General features: G+C 41.4%; 3 protein-coding genes and 1 long non-coding RNA gene across 4 annotated transcripts; 2 read left to right on the forward strand and 2 right to left on the reverse strand.

The window, feature by feature from the left end:
• The first annotated feature begins 5,042 nt into the window (after nucleotides 1-5,042).
• On the forward strand, nucleotides 5,043-9,184 carry LOC137936056 (probable galactinol--sucrose galactosyltransferase 1). The gene is made up of 13 exons (XM_068780574.1): nucleotides 5,043-5,432; nucleotides 5,649-5,908; nucleotides 6,004-6,094; nucleotides 6,278-6,326; nucleotides 6,420-6,511; nucleotides 6,594-6,701; nucleotides 6,795-6,929; nucleotides 7,029-7,439; nucleotides 7,527-7,668; nucleotides 7,760-7,827; nucleotides 7,905-8,039; nucleotides 8,098-8,315; nucleotides 8,400-9,184. The coding sequence occupies exons 1-13, from the start codon at nucleotides 5,242-5,244 to the stop codon at nucleotides 8,771-8,773; spliced, it is 2,274 nt and encodes a 757-aa protein (XP_068636675.1). The 5' UTR covers nucleotides 5,043-5,241; the 3' UTR covers nucleotides 8,774-9,184.
• Nucleotides 9,185-9,486: 302 nt separating this feature from the next.
• On the reverse strand, nucleotides 9,487-14,530 carry LOC137936615 (small nuclear ribonucleoprotein SmD1a). Its single transcript, XM_068781401.1, has 4 exons — nucleotides 14,375-14,530; nucleotides 14,198-14,274; nucleotides 9,822-10,013; nucleotides 9,487-9,724 (listed from the first exon to the last, which is right to left on the reverse strand). Exons 1-4 carry the CDS (start codon nucleotides 14,386-14,388, stop codon nucleotides 9,663-9,665), a joined length of 345 nt encoding a protein of 114 aa, XP_068637502.1. The 5' UTR covers nucleotides 14,389-14,530; the 3' UTR covers nucleotides 9,487-9,662.
• Nucleotides 14,531-17,077: 2,547 nt separating this feature from the next.
• Nucleotides 17,078-17,491, forward strand: LOC137937482 (oleosin S1-2-like). Its single transcript, XM_068782540.1, has one exon. It carries the CDS (start codon nucleotides 17,078-17,080, stop codon nucleotides 17,489-17,491), a length of 414 nt encoding a protein of 137 aa, XP_068638641.1.
• Nucleotides 17,492-20,802: 3,311 nt separating this feature from the next.
• LOC137936750 (uncharacterized) lies at nucleotides 20,803-22,667 on the reverse strand. Its single transcript, XR_011109565.1, has 2 exons — nucleotides 21,418-22,667; nucleotides 20,803-21,312 (listed from the first exon to the last, which is right to left on the reverse strand). It is a non-coding gene; the product is annotated as an uncharacterized lncRNA (long non-coding RNA).
• Nucleotides 22,668-23,004: the final 337 nt, after the last annotated feature.

Raw genomic sequence — 23,004 nt, forward strand, 5'->3', positions numbered from 1 at the left:
GCTAGCCTGAAAGCAGTTTGTAATACTTCGTCTGCTTATGAAATCTGAATTTGTTTAGAGCTTAATCTGACTAAATCTTATCGAGAACTATTAATTAGAGGCCTATTGCGTAAGATTTCTAGAAGGTCTCTCAACTAAATCACGTAATAAACAGTTGTCTTACCTGTCATCGGACCTACCCATGTGCAGCAAACTATCTTAATCTTTCCTTTAATCGCGGTCAGAGATCATTTTATATCTGATAATTATCTTTTATTTTTATAATTATTTTTATATCTATCACTATATTTATTTTTATCAATTTGTAGGCAAACTATACAGAAACGACACCCCTGTCGCTATAATGGCTGCCGACTCCGCGAAGAAAAAGAGAACAACCCGATAGTGCAAAACTAGAAAGTGTTTTTGTGAGCTCATCTTTTGCTCTGTAAAGGGCCACCACGAAAGTCTTCAAGGAAAGAAAAGCAGCATTGTTGACCTTCTGGAAGCCATTTGAGGGTAATTTGTCAGAGCGCATGAGCACATCTCCTTTTCTGGATCTTCTGTTCAATTTTTAGTGGCAGACCATGGAAGTCATCCTAGTGCTCTGCCTTGTTATCTCACAATTGAATTTTAATGGTGACGAATTGCTGCATTGAGTAGACCATGGAAGTCGATCGATTCGACGGTGACAGGAAATGTTATAATTTCCTAAACATGATTTTTGAGTTCTGTAACTATCACTAATCAAGATTTTATTTTCATTGCCTTCACCTCATAGGCTTATAATGTATGTCAGGTTGCTAATTAGTCTCTTTTTCTTCTTTACTCTTATCAGTTTTTTAACCGACTTAGAAGACTCCCAAATCAACTGACACTATAAAATTACTATTTTCGAAATCAAATAACCGGTCTTGATCATAAACACAGAGGTGGAGTACTCTCATTGGCAAGGGTTAGAGAACCGGAGTGAATTAGGAAATGGGAGTGGTTGGAAAGGACACAGAAGCCAAATACTACTATCTTGTAATCTTCTTTGCAAAATTGTTCAGCTTTTCATATCCGGGAAGCTGCAACTCTTCTGAGAGCTGCTCCAAAATTCTAAATCTTTGCCCCATTCCTAAACCCAAACCCGTTTGTCTGTCAATTGTCATGTGGTCACTTTCTAGTTTCCTGTGCACGTCTTACAATCCAAGGCTGGTGATTAAAGAATCATCCCTTTGGACTGACGACATTACGAATTACGATTTTCTGAAAAATGAATGGTTTAGTTGAGCTTTTCTCTCACAAGTCACACCAATACACTGACCGCAATCTCTGGAACCGGAAGAGACTGAAGAAATTTTTGCGCATCACAAGAATATAATGCAAGCAATTTAGTATGATCTATGAAGAGACGTAAGTAGCTATGTCGAGCAGAAAGATCAAAGACGACGAAGAAGCGGAAACTGACCGCAGATTAGTTTGGTATGCCGCCGGGCTCGGAATAGATGTGACTTTGATGCTTCTTTAGTCAAGAAAGACGGCAAACAGAGAGTATTAGAGTACTCCGGAGCTGATCAGGTCGTTTCAACAGAACATGTTAACACAGATTTATGAACACATTTCAAATACGAGAATCATGAGATGGAATCATTAGGAGGAAATTACCTGAGACCGACTCAAAATATAAATCACTGTCCATCCATCCGGATTATTGGATCAATCGAGTCCTCTTTGCGTTTTTCAAATGAAATTTCTAAAACGATGAAATCAACTGCTTGGAAAGTGTGTCAATGGCGGCGATAATGTAGAGAGGATGGCAGATCGTTTCCTGAACGTTGCCCGCACGATTCTACCCGCAGAAGAGTCTATTGTATAAATTTCTCCCGGTCGGATTTGGACCTTGAATCAATTTTTGCATCTGGAAGATGGATGGTTTGTAATACGGAGGACAACAGCTCTTGCGTGTCAAACATCAGTTCAAGCTCTGAAAACTACTGAAATCGTTTTCGCGTAGGGATTGTTACTGAATGAGGTAGAGCTTCTGGAAGCTCTTTTGCAGATCTGCCAGGTGCCCCTTGTGGTCCTCCTTGGAGAAACAGATTCCGAAACTTCCTTCATGATTGTGATAACCAAATTAAGAAACTCAAGGAACCTACCCAGCTATAATTCAGAAATTAAGAATAATATTTAATGTGATTTTTATGGAGACATGCATTTATAAAATTACAAAAATAACTCTAGTGATTACAACTTCAGAGTTTGAGTCTATTTGGTACTTGTGTTTTGATGTTATCTTTATCTCTGTCATGTCCCCATAAGATGGAGATTAGAGAGGAGAATCCAATTTTGGTCTTTAAGAAAAAGAAGTGTGTTAGCAAAAACTAAAAGATAGGAAAAACAATGACACTCATAGTAGTTGGGGCAAACAAAGTCCGATAGAATGCATTATCCCGTGAAGAGATGTGGAAAAATAACAACACTAGTTGTGGCTAGGGTGAATGGAATCGCATCGTTCAGTCAAGAGATGTGGAAGAACTGGTTCACACACATGCGAGACAAAAGCATTTGAGAGGGGGGACATAGGTTGTGAAGTGGAGCTTCAAAGCCGGTGGTAGGCACGTTTGGTGTCGTCGAGATGCCACAGCAACGGCCATCAGGATTCTAGGTTGGCGACGGGAACGATGCGACTCATGTGATGGTTGTCAAGGGTGAGAAGGTTGTTGTTGCGATCGTCGATTCAATGGAACCGACGATAGAGAGGCAAATTCGGTAGGCGGTGGCAACGGGGTGACAGTGACGAGGAGATCAGGCAACAGAGATACTTGACAACGGTGACGATTGGAGCGTCGGGTGGGAATGAGAGACGTAGAGACAGAGAAGAGAAAAAGATTATCGGAAGGGGCACAAGGTCTTCGTCCGGCGATAGGGAGTGACGACGATAATAGGATAGGAGTCAGATAAGAGATGAGGATGGGAGAGGGAGTGGTGCGGTGGAGGTCGGGCCTAGGGTTCGGCTTCGGTGGTGATTTCCAGTGACGACAAGTTGGTTCTGATTAATCGATTGAGAGTTTTGATACTATATAGAATTTACGAATTGAGAATAATATTTGTCATGACTTTCATTGATGAGGAACAGTAACGGTAGAGATTACAACTCTTCAGAGTATGAGTTTAAGTCTATTTGGTGTTTGTATTTCGATCTTTTTCTTTATCTCTGTCACCCACTACTCACATGGTACTCGAGACCCTACTCGTCGGGGTTGGAATCATGTTTATTTTTTGGAGCTCAGAGGCTGGATGTAAGGCCTATGGACAGACGAGGCTGATCCAGCCGGACTCGTCCCATCTTAAATTTGGAACCCACTGATATGGTGGGTTAACCCGGTGATATGATGGTTTCTCCATGGTTAATCCTGAGAGTTGCGAATCCAACATGCACTTGACATCCCCACAGAGGCACATTGAGAGAAAACTTCATTTAACCAAAATACTTTCCTATAATTACGAAAATACCCTGAACACAACACATGAAATTCAATGTCAGTTTGGTATAATAACCTAAAAAAAAATCGTAAATTCAATGTGGTTTTAACCAAAAAAACACTTTGAATGCTCTTCCCATTCTCAGCTTAAAAAGGGCAACATTTATTAAACGGTACTCTGATCCAAGCACACAAGACAAATGTTGCCACTCCACGATTGTAACGTATCGAGGAGCAATAATCTAAGCAATCGAATCGACTCCTTTGAAGGGGTTTTCAACTAGAGGCATGTGGCCTGCGGCGTCCCCAAAGTCTGGAAACTTTAAGACCCATTGGGAATTTATTTCGGCCCCTTTCGGCCAGTCTTGTCGACGGGTGCGAACCAACGGCTCGAATTCGACAGGGCGAGCACGTGAAAACGTGAGGTAGGGGGGGAGGGGGTGTTCCCTGATCCTGGTCACTGGTCAGGTTTCACGGTCCGGCGACAATGAATGTGCCAACACCATTCCCACCGAAAAGTGCCGAGAGTTTGGCGGTTTCTTAAACGGAGCGAGAAAGGGCGGTTACACTGTCGGCTCATACGATCTAGTGGCAAGCCCACCCTGTAGAGCTGACGCGAATGAGACTATTATAGCTGGAAACCGTTTTCATTGCCTCGCCTGATCCACGTATTTGCAACGTCTGCATTGCTTTTAATAATGCTATTTATTTCGGTCCGTCCATCTGCAAATAAAAAATTTGTGGGCCCTGTAGCTCCCCAAACCGTCCACTTACCAATTTTATAAAGGAGGAATTCTTAAATTTTCTGAAGGACCTCACTGACCAAGAGCAAATAGAGGAAGGATATTTATGTAATTTAATAGGGTAGTTTAGGCAACTCATCTTGGAAGTGGAACAATATCTAGGGGCACTTCGGTGTGTTCGATTTCGGCGTGCAATCATTTCCAGTCATCCGGCACAATGCCTCGTAGACGCATCGCTGGTTTTTTGTCGCGATGCGAGGTACATGACGTGGCGCTAAGGTTTTGTGTCGCTCTCCGAGTCCGCGATATACTCGCCACGTCTCCGTGTCGTGACATAGATTTCGTTGGTGCAAGCCACCTTCCGGTACTCGAACACACGGGGAGATGCTCATGGTAATGTACATGCGAGACACGCGCGCCAAGGGCGAGACGCCGTAACTAAGGTGGGGCCTTATTGATCAATCAGAAAAATGAGGCGCATCTTGACGAAATCGACGGTCGAGCACCTTTAATTCAAGTTCCCTTTTTCTTCGATCTGTGCGATCGGCAGATTATATCACACGCGATGGTAGAAATAACGACAACTGCTATTTGCCGTTTGAGTTGACGTTGATGACGTACCCGTACAAAGAACGAAAGCTTCCCGCCAGATTTTCTGATATTGTTGGGTTGGGAGTTGGGAGAGCTCGCTCCGGGTTCCAGAGATTCACGAGGCTCCAGCTCCAGATGCCTGGTTATAAATAGGCATATTTCATTTGATTGGCCACGGCATTGACGGGGTTGAGATTTCTTGTCGTGGTATCTCGTTATTTAAACGTTCTGGCTACTTAGTCTGCTTATCAGAGGCCTTTCTTCGTTTAAGAAACTTTTTAAGAGTGTTCGGTTACATTAGAGTTTAAGGCATTCTTCTGCTGGGAAACAGCATTTTGTTTCAGTTTTTTTCTTTTGTTTGGATTTTCAGCATCCCAATTCGATAAAGGGATTTTCTGAGGTGTCATCTCTTTCAGCTCCGTGATAATTTTAGCTCTTTAGCTTCAGTTGGATCTCTTAGCATGACGGTCGGAGCGGGTATCTCTGTTGTGGATGGTAACTTGATGGTCCTGGGATCGCCCATCTTGACCGATGTTGATGAGAACATCTTTTTAACTCCGGTTGCCGGTGATGGTGCGATCAATGGAGCTTTTATTGGTGTAAGATCAAATCAAGTTGGAAGTCGCAGAGTTTTTCCCGTCGGAAAACTTGAGTAAGATTCGAACTGATATCTCCCAACTAATATTTATGTATCATGTTTTCTTTGTCTTCCTCCGTTATTTTCATCTCTCTTTTCTCTCTGGATAAAATTTATGGAAAGTGCGTATGCTTATTTTTAAGTTAGAAGTCAAATTTTACGTGAACAGATACTAAACGACGACTTTGCAATTGCGCTTCTCTGTTTTGAATTCGTTAATGAATTGTGCAGTGGCTTGCGATTCATGTGTCTTTTCCGGTTCAAGATATGGTGGATGACACAAAGGATGGGTTCTTCTGGTAAAGACATTCCTTTCGAAACCCAGTTTCTGATTGTTGAGGGGAGAGATGGGTCTCACTTTGGTGAGGAAGGCGAAGTAAGTAAGGGCGAATCAGCTGTTTATGCCGTGTTCTTCCCTCTCCTTGAGGGTGCCTTTAGGGCCGTTCTCCAGGGGAATTCAAATAATGAATTAGAGATCTGTTTGGAGAGCGGTAAGTCCCTCATGCTCTCTGGTTTGGTTAATCCTTCTGCCTTCTTCTCTGTCGTAAAAACTTAAAAGCACTTTTCCTTCTTGGAAAATACTCAGGGGATCCTGCTGTCGACGGATTTGAAGGGACCCACATGGTTTTCGTAGCTGCTGGATCGGATCCTTTCGATGTCGTCACAAAAGCTGTGAAGTAAGAAAGTTTTATCTTATTATTTTTCAGTGCTCTGCAATCTTATACTTCTACTTCAATTTTTTCTATTAAATGCATGAATATCAATTGAACTGCGAGAGATTTGAAACCATGATACCCCATTTCTTTATATTGTTTTAGAGTTGTTATTCCTAATTCGGGTGTCAAATGGAACTTTCTTAGGACTGTTGAAAGACACTTGCAGACATTTTCTCATCGTGAAAAGAAGAAGGTATGTGTTCACCATTTTGTTTTACAATAAATAACTTCTTAACCTTCAGTTCTCTGAGAGTACGCTGCTGTTTTTTTTTTTCTTCAATGACAGATCCCGGACATGTTGAACTGGTTCGGCTGGTGTACCTGGGATGCGTTTTACACAGATGTCACTGCTGAAGGAGTTAAACAAGGTCTTGAAAGGTAATTTTTCACTTCGATATCCCAATATTTTACACGGTTTGAACATCAAACTCGAACATTGACAGGTTTAAGTTTCTTGCAGTCTAGAGAAAGGTGGAAGTCCCCCTAAGTTTGTTATAATTGATGATGGCTGGCAATCAGTTGGTATGGATCCCACTGGAATTCCGTTTAAAGACGAACATTCAACGAAGTGAGTAAGAAAGGAGACAGGTTACTGCGATTTAGCATCTGGGTTCTGCATCAGCTAACACTTCTGTGTCAATTCTCTGCTTTTCTTTTTCAGCTTTGCTAACAGGCTGACCCATATCAAAGAAAACCACAAGTTTCAGAAAAATGGTATAGGAGATCAGAGAGAGGAAGATCCCGCCATGAAATTTTCACACATTATCTCAGAAATCAAACAGAAACATGATGTGAAGTAAGTCGGCAATTCGCATTTCTTCGATGCCATGTTTGATTGAGATGGTTTTCTCTGTCTTCTTTCTTGTCGATAGTAATCTTCTTTGTTTGATTCTAGATATGTTTATGTATGGCACGCTATAACTGGCTACTGGGGTGGGGTCCGTCCCGGCGTTGCCGAAATGGAGCACTACGAGTCCAAGATGACTTATCCTGTTTCTTCTCCGGGAATTCAGTCGAATGAACCAGATGGTTCCTTGCGCTCCATGACAGTGAATGGACTTGGTCTTGTGAATCCTGAGAATGTCTTTAATTTCTATGACGAGCTTCATTCATATCTTGCTTCCGCTGGAATAGATGGGGTGAAAGTGGATGTTCAGAATATACTGGAGACTCTAGGTGCCGGCCATGGTGGAAGGGTGAAGCTATCCAGAAAGTACCATCAGGCCTTGGAAGCCTCCATCGCCAGAAACTTCCCTGACAATGGAATCATCTCTTGCATGAGTCACAACACAGATGGCTTATACAGGTATAATCCCACCTCTATTCTTCTTATCATATAAGCGTTATTGACGATCCTGGTAACTTGGAAGTAACATTCATCTTCTCCTTGCAGTGCCAAGCGGTCCGCAGTGATTCGAGCATCTGATGATTTTTGGCCAAGAGATCCTGCATCTCATACAATCCACATGGCTTCTGTTGCCTACAATAGCCTTTTCCTGGGGGAGTTTATGCAGCCTGACTGGGATATGTTTCATGTGAGAAACTTAAAATTCTCTTCTGAACGATCTTTCATATGTGGAGAGAGAAGCATCTAATTTCTAACTGAAACTGATTATTATCTTTCAGAGTCTTCACCCAATGGCGGAGTACCATGGAGCAGCGCGTGCAGTTGGAGGATGTGCAATTTACGTCAGGTAATTAGATTATTAACAACCCATTTAGCTTAATTTTTTATTCTGTTCTCTTTTCTAAGAGTTTCTGTCGCGCGCAGTGATAAACCTGGACATCATGACTTCAATTTGCTGAAGAAGCTTGTGCTACCTGATGGATCGATATTGAGAGCCAAACTACCAGGAAGACCCACGAGGGATTGCTTGTTTTCTGATCCTGCCAGAGATGGGAAAAGGTGATTGCGGTATTTTCTAATTTTGCTCGATACTCTTTTAACTCTTTTGTCTGTGCAGTCTTCTGAAGATATGGAACTTGAATGACCATACTGGGGTTATCGGCGTCTTCAACTGCCAGGGAGCTGGCTGGTGCAGAGTTGGAAAGACAAACACGATCCATGATGAGCAACCTGGAACAATCACTGGCGTAATCCGACCCAAGGATGTGGGTTACCTGCCAAAGATTGCTGGAGATGACTGGAACGGTGATTCAGTCGTATATTCCCATTTGGGAGGTAGGCGTCTCGGAATTTGCTTTTGCTTAAATTCCATCAGCTTCAGTTATAGTTTATGTGCCTTACTATGCTCACATATCGCAGGGGAGTTAATTTATCTTGCCAGAAATGCATCACTGCCTGTTACCCTAAAATCTCGAGAATTTGAAGTTTTCACAGTGGCCCCAGTGAAAGAGTTAGCGGATGGCGTCTCTTTCGCCGCCATTGGACTGGTAAAGATGTTCAACTCCGGAGGAGCCATTAAAGAGTTGAGATACGAACCTAGTAGCAGGGCCGTTGAAATAAAAGTGAGAGGGAGTGGTCTGTTCGGCGCCTACTCGTCGACTAGACCCAAGAGAATTACAGTCGATTCAGAGGAAGTTGATTTCACGTTTGATGAAGGGTCCGGGATGGCAACCCTTTCTTTGAGAGTTCCAGAGAAGGAACTGTACTTGTGGAACGTAACTGTGCAAGTGTGATGTGGGTTAACACAGAAGTAGACTCTTAAAAGATAAATCAAACATTGGGAGAAGAGAGTACTCGTAAGTAACGGAATGGTCTGGATGGAACCTGTCGTCTCAATAGTGAACTCGGCAAATGATGAGGTCATTCTTCCTTAGGAATGCTTCGGACCCCATTTGCTGACTGCTACTGATTGTCATATGCTTCTCTGAACTTGATCTGTACCTGTTACATGCTAATGTTGGACGAAATGGGAAAACGTATCGGCAATTTAACACATCAAGAAGAAGTTTCTCTCGTAGCCAATGGTGAATTCATCAATTAGCCTCTACAATTGTCCACAAGCATACACTGTATCTTAGTTACTGTAGACGGTCACTACGTCAATATTTATGACTTGAATATGGGGAGAGACTGGACAGAGCGAAGAGCCCACCAATCTTTAAGAAATTATAACAATTTTTTACTGGAATACTTAGTAAAAACGTTTACAAAGGCCTCGGCTGAAACGCTTGTTTTTTTTAATGCATCGACTGCTTAACCACGATTAGGATTTTGGAACTCCACTGACAAGATCTTAAACGGCAGAAATTGCAATTGGTTCCAGACCTAAAATACCACATACTAACTATATTATCTGCTAACTCGATTTCGGAGGAATCGTGGTTGGCAAGGTTTAAATAATTGGGAAGTGCGGCACTGGAACTCAGTCCTGGATATATGTTTCAAGTATAACATCAATAAATCTCTTCTGCATAACAATGGGCTGCACGATCTCAACATACACCTAAGCAAACACCCATAAAATCTTACGGGTCCTATAAAACAGTAGACAGTAATCTCACTTTTGTTAATGGATGCAGGCCATTTGTACAAGACAGATGTTGCAAAAATTTGAAAGAGAACCTAGCGCCCCCGACCACGTCCTCGTCCACGCCCACGCCCACGCCCACGGCCCAAAGGTCTCCCTGAATTTACAAAGCAATATGAGATTCAGATTAGAACATCCATAAGGATTTGTTTGAAGTCCAAAATACGATAGCAGGCAAAAACAGCGCATAATACCTGCAGTAGGCTTCTTTGGCTTAACTCTAGGAGTTTCCTCCACTAGAAGCGTCTCAAGATTCAAGCTATCAGGTAAGATGTAATATCGGATATTGTTACCCCTCACACTAAGGTGGTCCAGGGTCACCGGGTTTTTGCCTTTCAGTGTTAGTTTCACTGTCTTCAAATGTGTGTTCATACTGATATCAACTCCTGCAGCAATATCCCATAAAGTCCATCAAAATGCAACAATCTCGATTAAACAAAACAAAAAAAACAGCACCATGAAAATTAGTAGAGCGGAAATTCAGAGATATCCATTCTAAGTTCTTTTAGTCTAGTCAGCTTTCTGCAAAACCAGCTTTAAGTCACTTAAAAACAAGTCTCTCCTCAGCACCTACTACTTATTTTGTTGATGCACAAACTAAGTAACAGAATAATGTTCACAAGCCCCAGGAAAAAACAAAAGGCTTGTCCTATCTAGCCTCTCATATGCAAGGCTGGCTACCATCAAGTTCCATGTTATCTGCAGCCATAAGAACAAAAGAAGATAGAATAGATCCAACTTCTACACTAAATTTGAGTCAATAGTATAACGTGTTCAAGCCTGCAAAATTATGCTTTACTGGAGTCCTCTTATCACTAAAAAAAGGTTGGAAAAGCTCGAGCCATAATGTCGGGCAGGTAAGGACAAGATAATTATAGAAAGGGTGTATGTGTTGTTTTTTTATGCAAATACCACCCAAAGATTTTACCTTGAAACGTCTCTTATTTCAAGTGCATGGCAACCATTAAAACGAATGTTAAACAAACATTCAAAAATTTCCTATCTCTGAATCTAAATATCAGAGATCAGTTCTAAACCCTAGAAATCTTACTTTTTCTAGCATATCTAGCTGACAATTAACCAGTATTCATGACCCGACAAGTATGTAAGTCCCCTGAAGATCCTACCAAATCACTCCAGAAAGATATAGCTGAAGAATGGACATGATGGAGCTTTCTATGTTTAAATGCTTCATCAAGCATCCAAACAGAACTTCATGTTAACTCCAATTTGTGAGGAATGGATATCAAAACCAACACGCTAAGGGTGTACAAGCACATATCTCACCCAATTACGAGATTTGAGGCAAATGAGAAGGGAGTGTGCAAATCTATCAAATGGTCCATGCAACATACATTCAAAAAAAGCATACATGTGGCCTCTCTTTCTTGGATAAGCCATCTGGTACGGCATTAAAGCCTGCCTAGAAAGAGACCTCTCCATACTCCAAAAGCATCTGTGCTTTATGCAAGTCCAAGTGCTGGAAACCCTTCAAGAAAACTAAGACAAGATTCTGTGTCTTCCTTATTATACTAAACAACCACAGAGCTTCACCATTCCCAGGTAAAAGGGTTCAATTTATACAACAATGATATATTCTCATAACGTCTAAAGAGTTCCAATCACGAAGAAAAAATGACTCTTCACGATATTGCCTTCCTCCTTCAGTCCAATAACCTGAAGGCCCCATGTGCAATCACGATATTGCCTTCCTCCTTCAGTCCAATAACCTGAAGGCCCCATGTGCAATCAATCTTGACCGTGGAAGTCTCCAAAACCAAATCACCATCTACTGCATTGCCACTTAACAAACATCAAGTAAGATGTCCTTTCGATCATAAAATATATGGTTAACACTACTTAGAATTAGCTTCAATGAGGAACCACCATAAAGATTTTTTTAGAGTTTGGGTTAAATGTGCCCCTCATACTATATTCATCTGTGAAACTGAACTTAAAACCTGACATTAAGAAACCCAAGCATGTGATTCATGCAATATTTTTCTCAAGAGCAGTTTCTTGATGAAGGTGTTTCAGCATTAGTAATTGATTGTTGCAAGAACCTAAGAGACATTCCATGGTGCTTGAATTCTATCCTGAATCAGATTTCAGACCTTCACAATTATATTCAGATTACCTTCTATAATGCATTAACACTTGCCAATAGCTTGGCTAATAAGCTTGCTAAAGTGGGGCCTTCTAACTTCTCTCCAAAATCTCATCGTCAATGGTAGCTAACCCAACCCCCCACCCTTCCATTCCTTCTCTTATCTTTTGGTCAAGCTTTTCACCATTCACAAAAAAAAAAAAAAAAAAAAAAAAAAAAAAAACCCTCTCATTTAGACATTGAAACAAAAGAAGAAGGCTTACATAGAAAGAAAGTAGGACTGTAAACGAATTTTGATAGTATCCAGATCCAATCTGAAACCAAAACCAAAGTTATGGACTTTTTAGAAAATCGGATCAGATGGAACATAAAATTGGATATCAATCAAGAGATCACGATCCATTAGATATCTGAATCCGGAATTTCAGCCATTGGATATGTATCCAATGATGCATCATAATTACTTGCCTAGGTTTCCCTCTTTACTTCAGGGGTGAGGCCTTTCAGAAATTTCCCCTCTTTTGATTCTCCATCTAGCAGGTAAAAGCCAACTCTCTTCTTCTCCCGCTCTCTCTCAAGCATCACTCCATCAGATGATCCCTTTCTCTTTGTAAAACCAGGTAAGATTCTTTTTCTTTCTTTTTTTCTTTTCAGTTTACTTTGAAGCTTATGAGCCCTTCCCAAAGACACCCGTCTCTCAGCTTTGGCAGGGCTCTCAATTTTCAAAAGCAATCCATCTCTTGATATTATTTACTGCATTTTCTGTGTAGTTATTCTTTCTGATCTCCCCTGGACATTAAATCTCAACAGGTTTTCAAATATCTCCAACCACAGCAAGAAGCCCAACAAAACAAGCTCAAGCTTCAGGTGAGAGATTTACCTCATGACTATCTTTTCCTAATCCGAAGCTGTTGTTCATTTTAAAATCTACTCATGAGAACTCTTAGTGAATTCATTCTCTGTTTCATTTCTCTTGGGAAGTTTTGAACGGGACTGGCTTCATAGGGACTTCAGCATGAACAGGTTTACTCTCATTGGGTGGATCACTCCTTCCAGCATTCTAGTCATCAATGTCAAAGCAGTGATTTGAAAAAATCATGAACACCTGACCGCATGGTGTCCAGAAATCTCATGTCAGGTCTGAAGTGCAGGGCAGTATACAGGTAATAATTGAATTTTTAATGCTTATTTCCTTAATTGTTCTGAATACCGTAAATATTCTTTTATTCCATTATCTGCTTTTCCTGAAATTAGTATGAGACATTTGATAACAAATAACTCATCTTTAATCCAAATATCTGATAAAATAGCTCACCTATAACATTCAATACAAAAACATACAACTAAAACATCTTGAAGAGGGGCAGAATTATCACATTAAACACACCATAAATGGATAGACTAGTCCAAAATGCCCATAACCTATAACCTTTAGTTTAATAAACAATATAATAGAAATCCTACCCAATATCCTAAATGAGTAACAAATGATAATAATCGGATGAAAATTGCCCATCCTACAGGGTGCCTGGGTCTATAAGATGTCAAACATCAAAGTACATGCAGAACTGTCTAGTAGTACTTGGTAAATATATCAGACTCTGAGACAATAGAGCAATCTGTGCAAGAAAAGGAAGAAGAAAATGCAACAAGAAAATAACATAAATGGCTTGCAAGAACATCATTTAATAAAAATAAATTGAGAAAATAATGAAGGAACAAAACAGCGATTTTTTTTTAACTATAAAAATTACAAAAGAAGAAACATGTCAAGAGAGAAGTTCTTCAAAGAATAGCCTTTTATCAGCGAAAATCATCACCCTTTCCATCAGGAGCTTCCATCATTAACGAGTTTTGAGTTCCAATGAACCTAGAAAGATCTGACCTGTTTTCACCAAATAATGTTTTGGCTTTTCTATCCATAATGACGTTAGCATCTGGGACACCTCAGCACCATATAGCCGTATAGGCATAGTTGCCCCACCATAAGTCCCTAATAACACATTCTTAGTCATTCTAGTGAACATAAAACTGTTTTCAGTAGGTCATGCTCTTTCTAACAAAATGGTGTTACTAGCACCAGGTCGCAGATCTTACACTCCCATACCCCTAGTTCAAGTGGATTGGGCCTTGGACTCAATGGTCACGTGAAATCATGGGTTCAAGTCTCACCAGGAGGTGGGGTTCAACACTCCAAAAAAAAGAAAAGAAACACCTAGTTCACCCAAACTCAAATGACGTAAGATCTCAAATCTCATAAACCCTGACCAGAAACAACCAGCAGATAATAACGTCAGCCGAAGCTATCATAGAAACAAAACAGGAGGCAAATTCTTGTTTTCAGCAGGGAAAAAAGCTAAAAACCCTAAGAATCGAGAATTATACGCATATACCGACAATCCTACCATGAAATCCAGCTAAAACATTAACAGAAACGCATGTAGAGAGAACGGGTATGGAAACCTGTAATGGTGCCGTGAACAATGGTGCCATTCTTGAGCTCAATCGAGACGGTTTCATTGTTCAACTTCATCAAAAACCTGTACTTATCAGATTCAAAACATAAAAAAGAAAATGAGCACAAATGTTAGGTTAAAATGAAGATCAACAAGAACACGAAAGCAAACAGCTGCAAACCACCTGACGAGCTTCATTTTGGCCAAAGTGCAAGCAAGACGGGAACTAGGGCTCGCAGTAAAAAGCCAGACGAAGAGGCGGGAGAGAAGGCTCCGTTTAAAGACGAGGGTTTTTGGCCTTCGTCGGGTTTATGCCTGGAGCTGGAGTCTTATGACTACTCTCTTCGGGTTATTCCAGCGCTCTCCGTCTCCACGAAGGCGTCATGGTCATACGGGGCCCACAAAAGTGCTTCCAACTAATTAAAAAAGAGGTGGAAATAAAAGGAGAAAATAAATAAAATGAACAAATTATCATGAATTTTTTTCTTTTTTAAGAAATAAATTTTAATCAAATAAAAAATATATTTTTATTTTTTCGAACTTTTAATCAGGTACATTATCTTTATTGATACACAAATTCAAAATAAATTATTTATTTATATTTCTTCTATGCAAACAACCGGGACCCGACTTGGTCTCCCTACTGCTGTTTAGTCTAATTGCATTCTGTTTACATTGGATGCATCAGGTCGCGAGTTCAACAGGCAGGTTGGGGCAACTCACCCTACTCCCAACTTTTGAGAGCCGAGTAGATCGCTCGGTTGGGGTTCACCCATTAACTAGACGGGCTTTATTAAGATCTTTCCGACATGAAAAACTGCTTAAATGGGTATGTTTTTAATTATTCTCGAAACCAACTTATCTTTCAAAACTTGTTGTCTTCATTCCGTCTGCAAGTAATAGTGAGAACACTAGATTTTACACATCTGGTTTACAAGGTGAATATGGAACAATTTTGATGCTGGTTTTGTTAGTAATTCTGTGGCTACTCCCAATTTGTACCCTTAGAATGGCAATTCTGATCAAAGTTAACCTAAAGAAATAAATCAATTTCATTCAGATGCTATAATTCACCTTTTGGACATTCTTCTTTATTCAAGTGGTTCATCAAAAGCATTGAGGAACAGTGCTCCACTTTCTTTCTTTTTATGGCCACCTCATCTACCAGCATAGCAAAATATCAGCTTAAGAGAGCAACGGGAAGCTAACAGTTGGATCTTGGTGAATTTGAACCACCACCCTCTCAAAAGAGACATTTGAGTGCTCTTCTATTTTGAGCTTAGAGATCCACTAGAAAATTTGAGAACAGCAACGGAGAACCCTGAACATCACTTTGGGAATCGAACAACCATGGAAAATCCTGCACAAAATTTACAGAATGCCATTTCCTGTTTCCTGTTTCAAAAAAAAAAAAAAAAAGGGTTAATGCTCAGGTGGATAGTTCAAGAAAATGAAAACATAGGCAATGGAAATCCAAGTGAGAAGCACCGGATTACCCTGACTCTTATTTTCTGCTGTTTGTAGCTGTAACTGGTATTCCAAATTTCTATCCTTGCACAGGATCTCCTCAAGTACGTCTTTCAGCCCATAACTTTTAAGAGATGAAAAAACATATTTGGTATGAGTACAACTAAGAACAAATTGCTCAAATTGGTGTCCAAAACAAAGTCTTCTGATTTTTCTTACTACCATCGTTGTGAAATGCTTCTGCTCATACTAAAATTTCAGATAAAATTAGACAAAAACGAGATAGATGGGTGCTGGACAAGAGGCAAATGAATCTCTTTAATGGGAGCATGGCATCTGATTTAGCAATTAACCAACCAACAAATAAATGGATTTCAATTTAACCAGCAGAGAGCAAAACATGGAAGAGAAGGTTACCCCTGTCCAGGATTAAACGTGAGATTATCAGGGGATAAAGCGGCAGAAGGTCCCTTGGCTTGTTGATTGTTATCATCTGCTGAAAGAGATTGATAAGGCTCCCTTAGTTGCCTGTGTGGGTCGTCCTACTGGCTCGTCTATGCCTGAGATTCGGATTCAGCGTATGCAGATTTAAACTGGTTGCGACGAACGGGAGGAAGGGGGTAGTCAAGGGTTTTTTTGTGCGGCTAACGGCGAAATGGAACATTCGACTCGCCGTTGTCCAAAATCGAAACCTAACTGTTGATCAAGAAGCATAAGCATTGATCGATGATCAAGGTTCCTGTTTCATAAGTTTCTCACGATTCTCAGTTTCGTACCCGATCAAGCCTAGCCTACCAAATGTGCAGGGGTATATCATTTGAATGGTAGAAAGCCAGAACATCACAAATATTAAACCCAAGTCAGAGCGAGACTCGGATTAGGAATCTACCCATTAAAATCCTGGTCGACCTGCCGTATCAGAAAATCATGATTTAATCAAATGTCTCGTTCTTATTTGCAAAATTAACTTGGCGGGGAAATCTCTAGTCTTCCCGCCTTGGTAATGGTCGGGGTGACCCGAGCCTGAGAAGTGGCCGATAGTTACGGGAGATTTTTTATCCGAAACAGCTATTCCGACATTTCATAGGTCAGACCGCGTGCAGGCAGTTCAAACTCTCGAGTGTCAGCGACATTACACGCGTCACTCGCCTGTGCACTGAATTCTGAAATGTTAAGTAGTAAGAAGACATTTCACACCATGCACGAGAGCCCAATTTGCCACGTGTCCCCTATACTGCCAGGTGGCTTCTTTCATCTCCCACGTGTGTCCGTTTCCAGCCGAAGCTGCTGAGAAGCCCACCTCCCCCTCTTTAATTCCTTTCGTACCAATCCAGAACTTCCCCATGAATCCCATCTTCGCCTACTTCCCCCTCCCCTCAAAGTACGGCAGTACTCTAAGAAGAGAAAAGCGTGAGAAACAATGGCGGAGATGCACTTTCCACCGGAAGGCACCCACCGGGTCAGCAACTCCACGATCGTTTACTCCTTGATCGCCGGCTTCGCAGTCGGGGGTCCACTGTTCACGTTGATGGGCATCAGTCTTTTCGCCTCCATTGGGATTCTTATCGTAAGCTCGCCTTTGCTGATCATCCTCAGCCCTCTCATATTCTCCGCTGGCTTCGTCCTTGCGGCTGCTGTCACCGGTTTTGCCGCCGCCGTCGCAATGGCGCTCGGCGGTGCCTGGGCTTTTACTAAGGTATACTGTTACGTTCGCGGGAGACGTCAGATGGGTATGCTGGGACTGCCGGATGCGGAGGAGATAACAGAATCTGGTCACAGGGTGAAGCATTGGGTCGGTAATCGGCAGCAACTGGTGCAAGTCAGTCGGGACTGACACGATATGCACTCTTGATCTGGTGGCGCTTGCTTTTGTGGTTCGCCAGAGAAACTAGTAAGCTTTATGGCTTGATATCTTTGTCGAGTCTCAAAAGGGTTTTCCACAGATTATTATCATATACCAAGGAAAATAAAATATATCGAGGCTTTAGAGAAGCCAGGTTATTTTAAACCCAGTCACCTGGTCGAATCGGTCCGGGTTTTAGAGAGGGACTATAACTCGTATTTCTTGAATGGACAAAAATGGCTACACAATCTAAACCCTAATTAAGGAACCCAAATCCACTTACATTTTTCTTCCTAAAATACCCCCCTTAGCTTCACGTCGTAGCTAAATTTTGGGCAAATTAGGCAATTCGAATTGGATTTAATAGTAAGAATTTGCCCAGCGAGATGTCATGAGCCTTTTCCTTTTTCTCAAATGACCAAAATGGGCCTTAAATTTTGAGGAATTTACGGGGAGATTTGAGACTTGGTATTAGTAATAAACAGGGCGGCATATGCATGGATTAAAGATTGTGATGAAGGAGGGAGAGCGAAGGGTACGACAAATACGTTGCTGAATGGCTATTAATAAGGAGGGGAAGAGAGAAGAAACGCGAAAAGGTAAACGGCTTCTACTCCACAAAAACCCAAGCACGAAGACGGAAGGAAACGGGGACAGTGCGATCGGTGAAGCAGAGAGAAAAGGAGAGAAGGAGAGCGTGTTGTTGAGACGGTTTCGCTTCCATGGCGTGTGAGCAAAGCTCTCTCAATCATCATTCTGCATAAAATTAACGCACCGAGAAGGTAACGAGAACGAAGGCGGGGCTAAAGATGTGTTTTCTTCGACAAACTTGAGTCTGGTCTGCTTTGTACCATAGCTTGAATATTCAGATCGTCTTCTGGTTCAGTTTCATCGGACTATCTGCGGTTTTACCTTGTCATCGTGAACGTTATTCAAGTGAGTATTTTTCTCTGTTTTCATAAATTATCGAATTTTGGGTCTCGAATATTCAGATGCCGATTCTTAAGCTTGCCTGTGGCTTCGATCCGCCGCAGCAGTGGTGTTGTCTTTCGTTTAATTCCTTGATGCGTTGTTAGCTCTTATTAGCGTTCCGCTTATCTTCAGATTGTGTTTGAATCGTATATTTTATCAGCAGAATATTCCTTTTTTCTTCGAAAGCTTACTGGTTTTTGGAGACGTCCAAAATATTTCGAACGGTCTTTGTATGAAATTTTCATGTAATCAGCAGCCGAAGTTTTTTTTTTTTTTTCTTCATATTTCCCGGTGTTTCTGGATTGCAGTCCCATCTTTTTGTTAACGCTCAAACAAGACGGCAATTTCAGTTTATATACAACTTTCTGTAAACTCATCTAATGAGCCTTCTCTGTCTCCAGAAAAATCTTCACCAAGAATGGAGCACAAAAGCAAGAAGAGAAGCCGACCGGAGGACGTGAAGATGGAATTCAGGGACACCGGAAAGAAGCAAGAAATTATTGGTTTCGATGACGGTGAAACTTTCAAAATCTGCGAATCATTTCGGCCACTCGGCGTCTTCGAGTTTCCATGGCAGAAGGAAAATCTCGTTCCGGAGATCCATGAGTGGGAACCACACGATATTTTCCACTGCACACTCGTCGAAGGCTTATCGTCCGCGTTTGGACATCCCGGCGATATACTCTTGCAGAGCCCCCTTCCGATCATTCTTCCCGACGAGCAGCTGGAGGACAAATCATCGCCGTCGGAAGAGGAGGTAGATGGAGCAGATTGCATATGGAGTTCGGTGCTTCGTCAGCCTCTTTCAATCGGATCCAGGGGTTCTCACAACATCTGATTGGTGCTGACACTACGATAGCAAGTTCACCCACACCGTTTTTGATCAAGCTCTCTAATGGAATTTTTGCAGTGTAAACTTTTCGCATTGTGCTGTTTTGTATTTGAAAATCCAAAGCAAGGTAGGCAGATAATATGCAAGAACAAGATTCCGTTGTACAAAATCTTCCCTCTGTCTAAAATCAAATTCCGTCAAGCCCATCTTTGACGAAACAAAAGCTCTTCAATGTCCGTGAAAAGGGCTCTTGATCATTCAGTTGGCCGAGGCTATCCTCCCTAAAGATTTTGAACAAGAGTAGCCGTTGCAATATGAGTCCATGTTTTAGGGAAACTGAACTCATGGGCGATCCTAAGAAATCAAATTCCACTACTCTGAAGCTGTGATCCTTTAAATATTTTAACCAAAATGGTGAGCAACATTACGTATCAAAACTCTCCCCTGTGATTAACTTGGGCTATTGAGTTTTCCAATTAAGTTTTTTTCCTCTTCCATCTGCTCTCCTTTCCGTCTGTTATTCTCTCTTATCATGCTACTGGGGTAGGCAACTCCCAAAAATGATGAATCTGGGCTTGCTTATTTGCTATCCGAAGGAACTTACCTTTTCCTTTTGGAGTTTCATCAGGAGCACAAGACTGATTTGCTTGCGAGCCTAAACCCTGAAAATGTGGCCAAGTGGAAGACGGGGTTCCGAAGCAGACGGGTTCTCCGGTCGTTCCCTGCGAACGCGTTCACTCCATTACTTTGCTTGCCCGTGGCATTTCAGGTTCACATTTATGTGTAGCTTCTTCATACTAGAATCACATTCCTTCGACGTGTTTTCTTTAAATAAAATCAATTCGACAATTCTAATGATTTGGGATTCAAAGTTTGAATTTCGTCGTCGCTGCACTGGTTCATCTCACCCCACCGTCAACCACTCACATGCCTTCGACGTGTTTTCTTTAAATAAAATCAATTCGACAATTCCCACGATTTGGGATTCAAAGTTTGAATTTCGCCGTCGTCTGCTCTGGTTCATCTCTCCCTTAAAATTCACAGGGGCCCTTGACGTCAAATCCCAATAAAAATATTTCACATTAGACTAGACCAGTTTGGTCGGTTTGTTTGACTGCCGATACTGTAAATAGCAGGATTGGCTATGGAATGGAGAAGCAACTTCTGTCATCCTTCCAAAATTCGAGACTCACGTAACTCAGGAGAATACGCAAGCCCCCCCACCCCAACGGCAGTTGTACCAGACTAGACCGAGGCCAATGGCCAGTTTGCAAGGCATTCCATGTCTTTCCTGTACGTTTCTTGTTCAATAAAACAAATAGAACCTTAGCCAGGAAGTTTTTCAGTGAAATAGTTCCTTGTCTTTCCAGTATGAGCTTCAGAAACAGAGCCTTGGACAGAAAGATAAAGCTGGTTAGGTTTGTGTATAAATTTCAGTTATTCGGCGCTATCTCCTGGATTTTATTTTATTTTTCACTTTTCTGCAACGCAAAGGAGGGATTTAAATCCAGCAATGCTGGTATATATCCATTTACTAAACTGAAAAAGAAAAATATTGAGTGAACATCTTTCAGGTAATCCCAATGCCAGTAAAAGTGAAAAAAGGAACTGGGGTTTACATTCAATCTATTGGAGCACAAGTCGTGTTCCTCTACTATCCAGACAAGCAATTACATAAAACAGAAAAAGAAAAAAAAAAAAGCGAACCTCCTCGCAGTGGTGCCAGATTGCCCTCCAGATGTACAACAATTCATGGCTAAATTGGAGCGAGGACCAGATAGGAGGAAGCACGTGCAGAAAGAGAGCGGAGAATCGTTGTACTCTACAGGAGAGGAGGCAATGGAGAACGGAAGGGTTTCTCCATTTCGTCAGATGCAGGGTTTCGCTCTTCGAAGAATATGCGCAACTTTGAACTGAGATGCCGGACTAAAAATTAGGGGACATGAGCCCTGAAGAAGCAAAATCCTCGTAAATAGCTGTATCTCAACTCAAAGACAAGATTCAGGATCTGGAGACGAAAAAGAGTGAAAATAATCTGAATTCAGTAAGTAGTTCCAACAGAAACAAATTATTCGGTTAAATCAACTGCTTTCCTTTATTAATCTGGCCTTACCCTCTTCACTAGCGCTGATGCTTTCTTCTCTATTTCAGATTCTATAGGCAGGAGGGTTAATCACATTTCTCCAGTACTGAAGTCTGGAAAACAGAAATCAAATGGCAACGCCGACAATAAGAATATGCAGCTTCATTTTGATCAGGTTCCAGATGCCATCGAGAAAATCCCTCCAGTTACCGTAGGTTGCCACGAAACATCAAATAGAAGAATAAAGTCAAATTAAAAGAAAGATACAGAGATCCCTAGGAAGGGTAAAACAAATATCTCGGGGAAATTCTGAACGGGTTTCAAGATTATGCAACAACTAACACTGCTAAAAGAAATTTCCCAGAAAATCTCAGAATTACCTTATTTCAAGTTTACCTGTTTTCCAAACAAAGCCGGATCTTAAGGCCATGAAGCCAAGATCATTAAGCACAAAGGATAAATTTACCGGCCGGGACCACAACCGCAGTTAAACAAACAAGACAGATTGTGACAACGTTTTCGGAGCACCACTGCAGAGGCTTCCATTTAATTTCGACACTGGAACTCTTCATCCTCTTAGCAGTCTGTGGTTCTTTGGACAAATCAAAGCCTGCTCCTTTCATTCTCAGCTCCTGAATACATCTAACCAGAGCTCTGTTGTCACTCCGATCTCTCTGGAGTTTCTTCACAATTCTGTGGTACCTGTAAAGCTTCAATTGAACAAAGAATATTATAGCAAGTGAAGTCGTAAGAGACAGAGAAAAAGGAATCCACCATTGACGGCGCGCGTGTTCTTGCAGGTGGCCGGAAGCATTAAAAAGAAAAGTCAAAAGGAAACCATGAAATGCAAAAAAGAAACAGCATAGTTGAAAAACTTCGCGTTTTAGGTTGTCCATTTGGGTTTCTTTACGGGCAATACACCCGTTAAACTTGTCTTCTTCTCTCTGCCAAAGGTTGAGAAGGAGAAGATGGCCGGGACTTTGGGAGATTTCCATCAATGGGTGGTGTTGAATTACGGAGAGATCATTAGTGTCAGCTGGTTTCATCTGTAGATTGTCATCTTCAACGGGAATTTCGATAACATGGGAGTCTCTGAGTTCCGCCATTTGAGACGAAAGAAAAAAAAAAAACGCTGGAAGAGATCAAGAAGGATAGGTGAGGAGTTTTGTTGGTGAGTTTCTTGTGGAGAACCTCAGAAAGAGAACCAATGCAAACAAATAAAAAAAACCTAGGAAATGAAACAGAACACAGAGATTTGTTCAGAGAAAGAAAGCAGTAGTAGAAATATGAAGATGTTGATAAGCACCTGTAAGCCCAGCAAATATACACAGATGTTCAAGGCTCCAACGGTCAAATTTGAAAGACCAACTCAAAGAAGACCGTTAGAAATTAAGAATCACCGCTTCCCTTTCATCCAAAACGAGCATCCGCGATCACACAGACAAGTCACATTCCTCGAGGAGAACCGTTCCCGTGGGGCCAGTAGGTCCCAGATTAGTACGCACCGGAATTTCCCTACTTCCAAAGTATCGTCAAATATTATAGAATTACTCTCAAAGAAGAAAAGAAATAAAAATTGATCATAATCAACAGTTATCCTAACCATCCGATTCCAAT

Source organism: Aristolochia californica, unplaced genomic scaffold (genome assembly GCF_029961685.1).
Source record: "Aristolochia californica isolate CCGP_79_NKW_82.1479 unplaced genomic scaffold, dmAriCali1.0.hap1 SCAF_7, whole genome shotgun sequence".
Taxonomy (NCBI): Eukaryota; Viridiplantae; Streptophyta; class Magnoliopsida; order Piperales; family Aristolochiaceae; genus Aristolochia; species Aristolochia californica.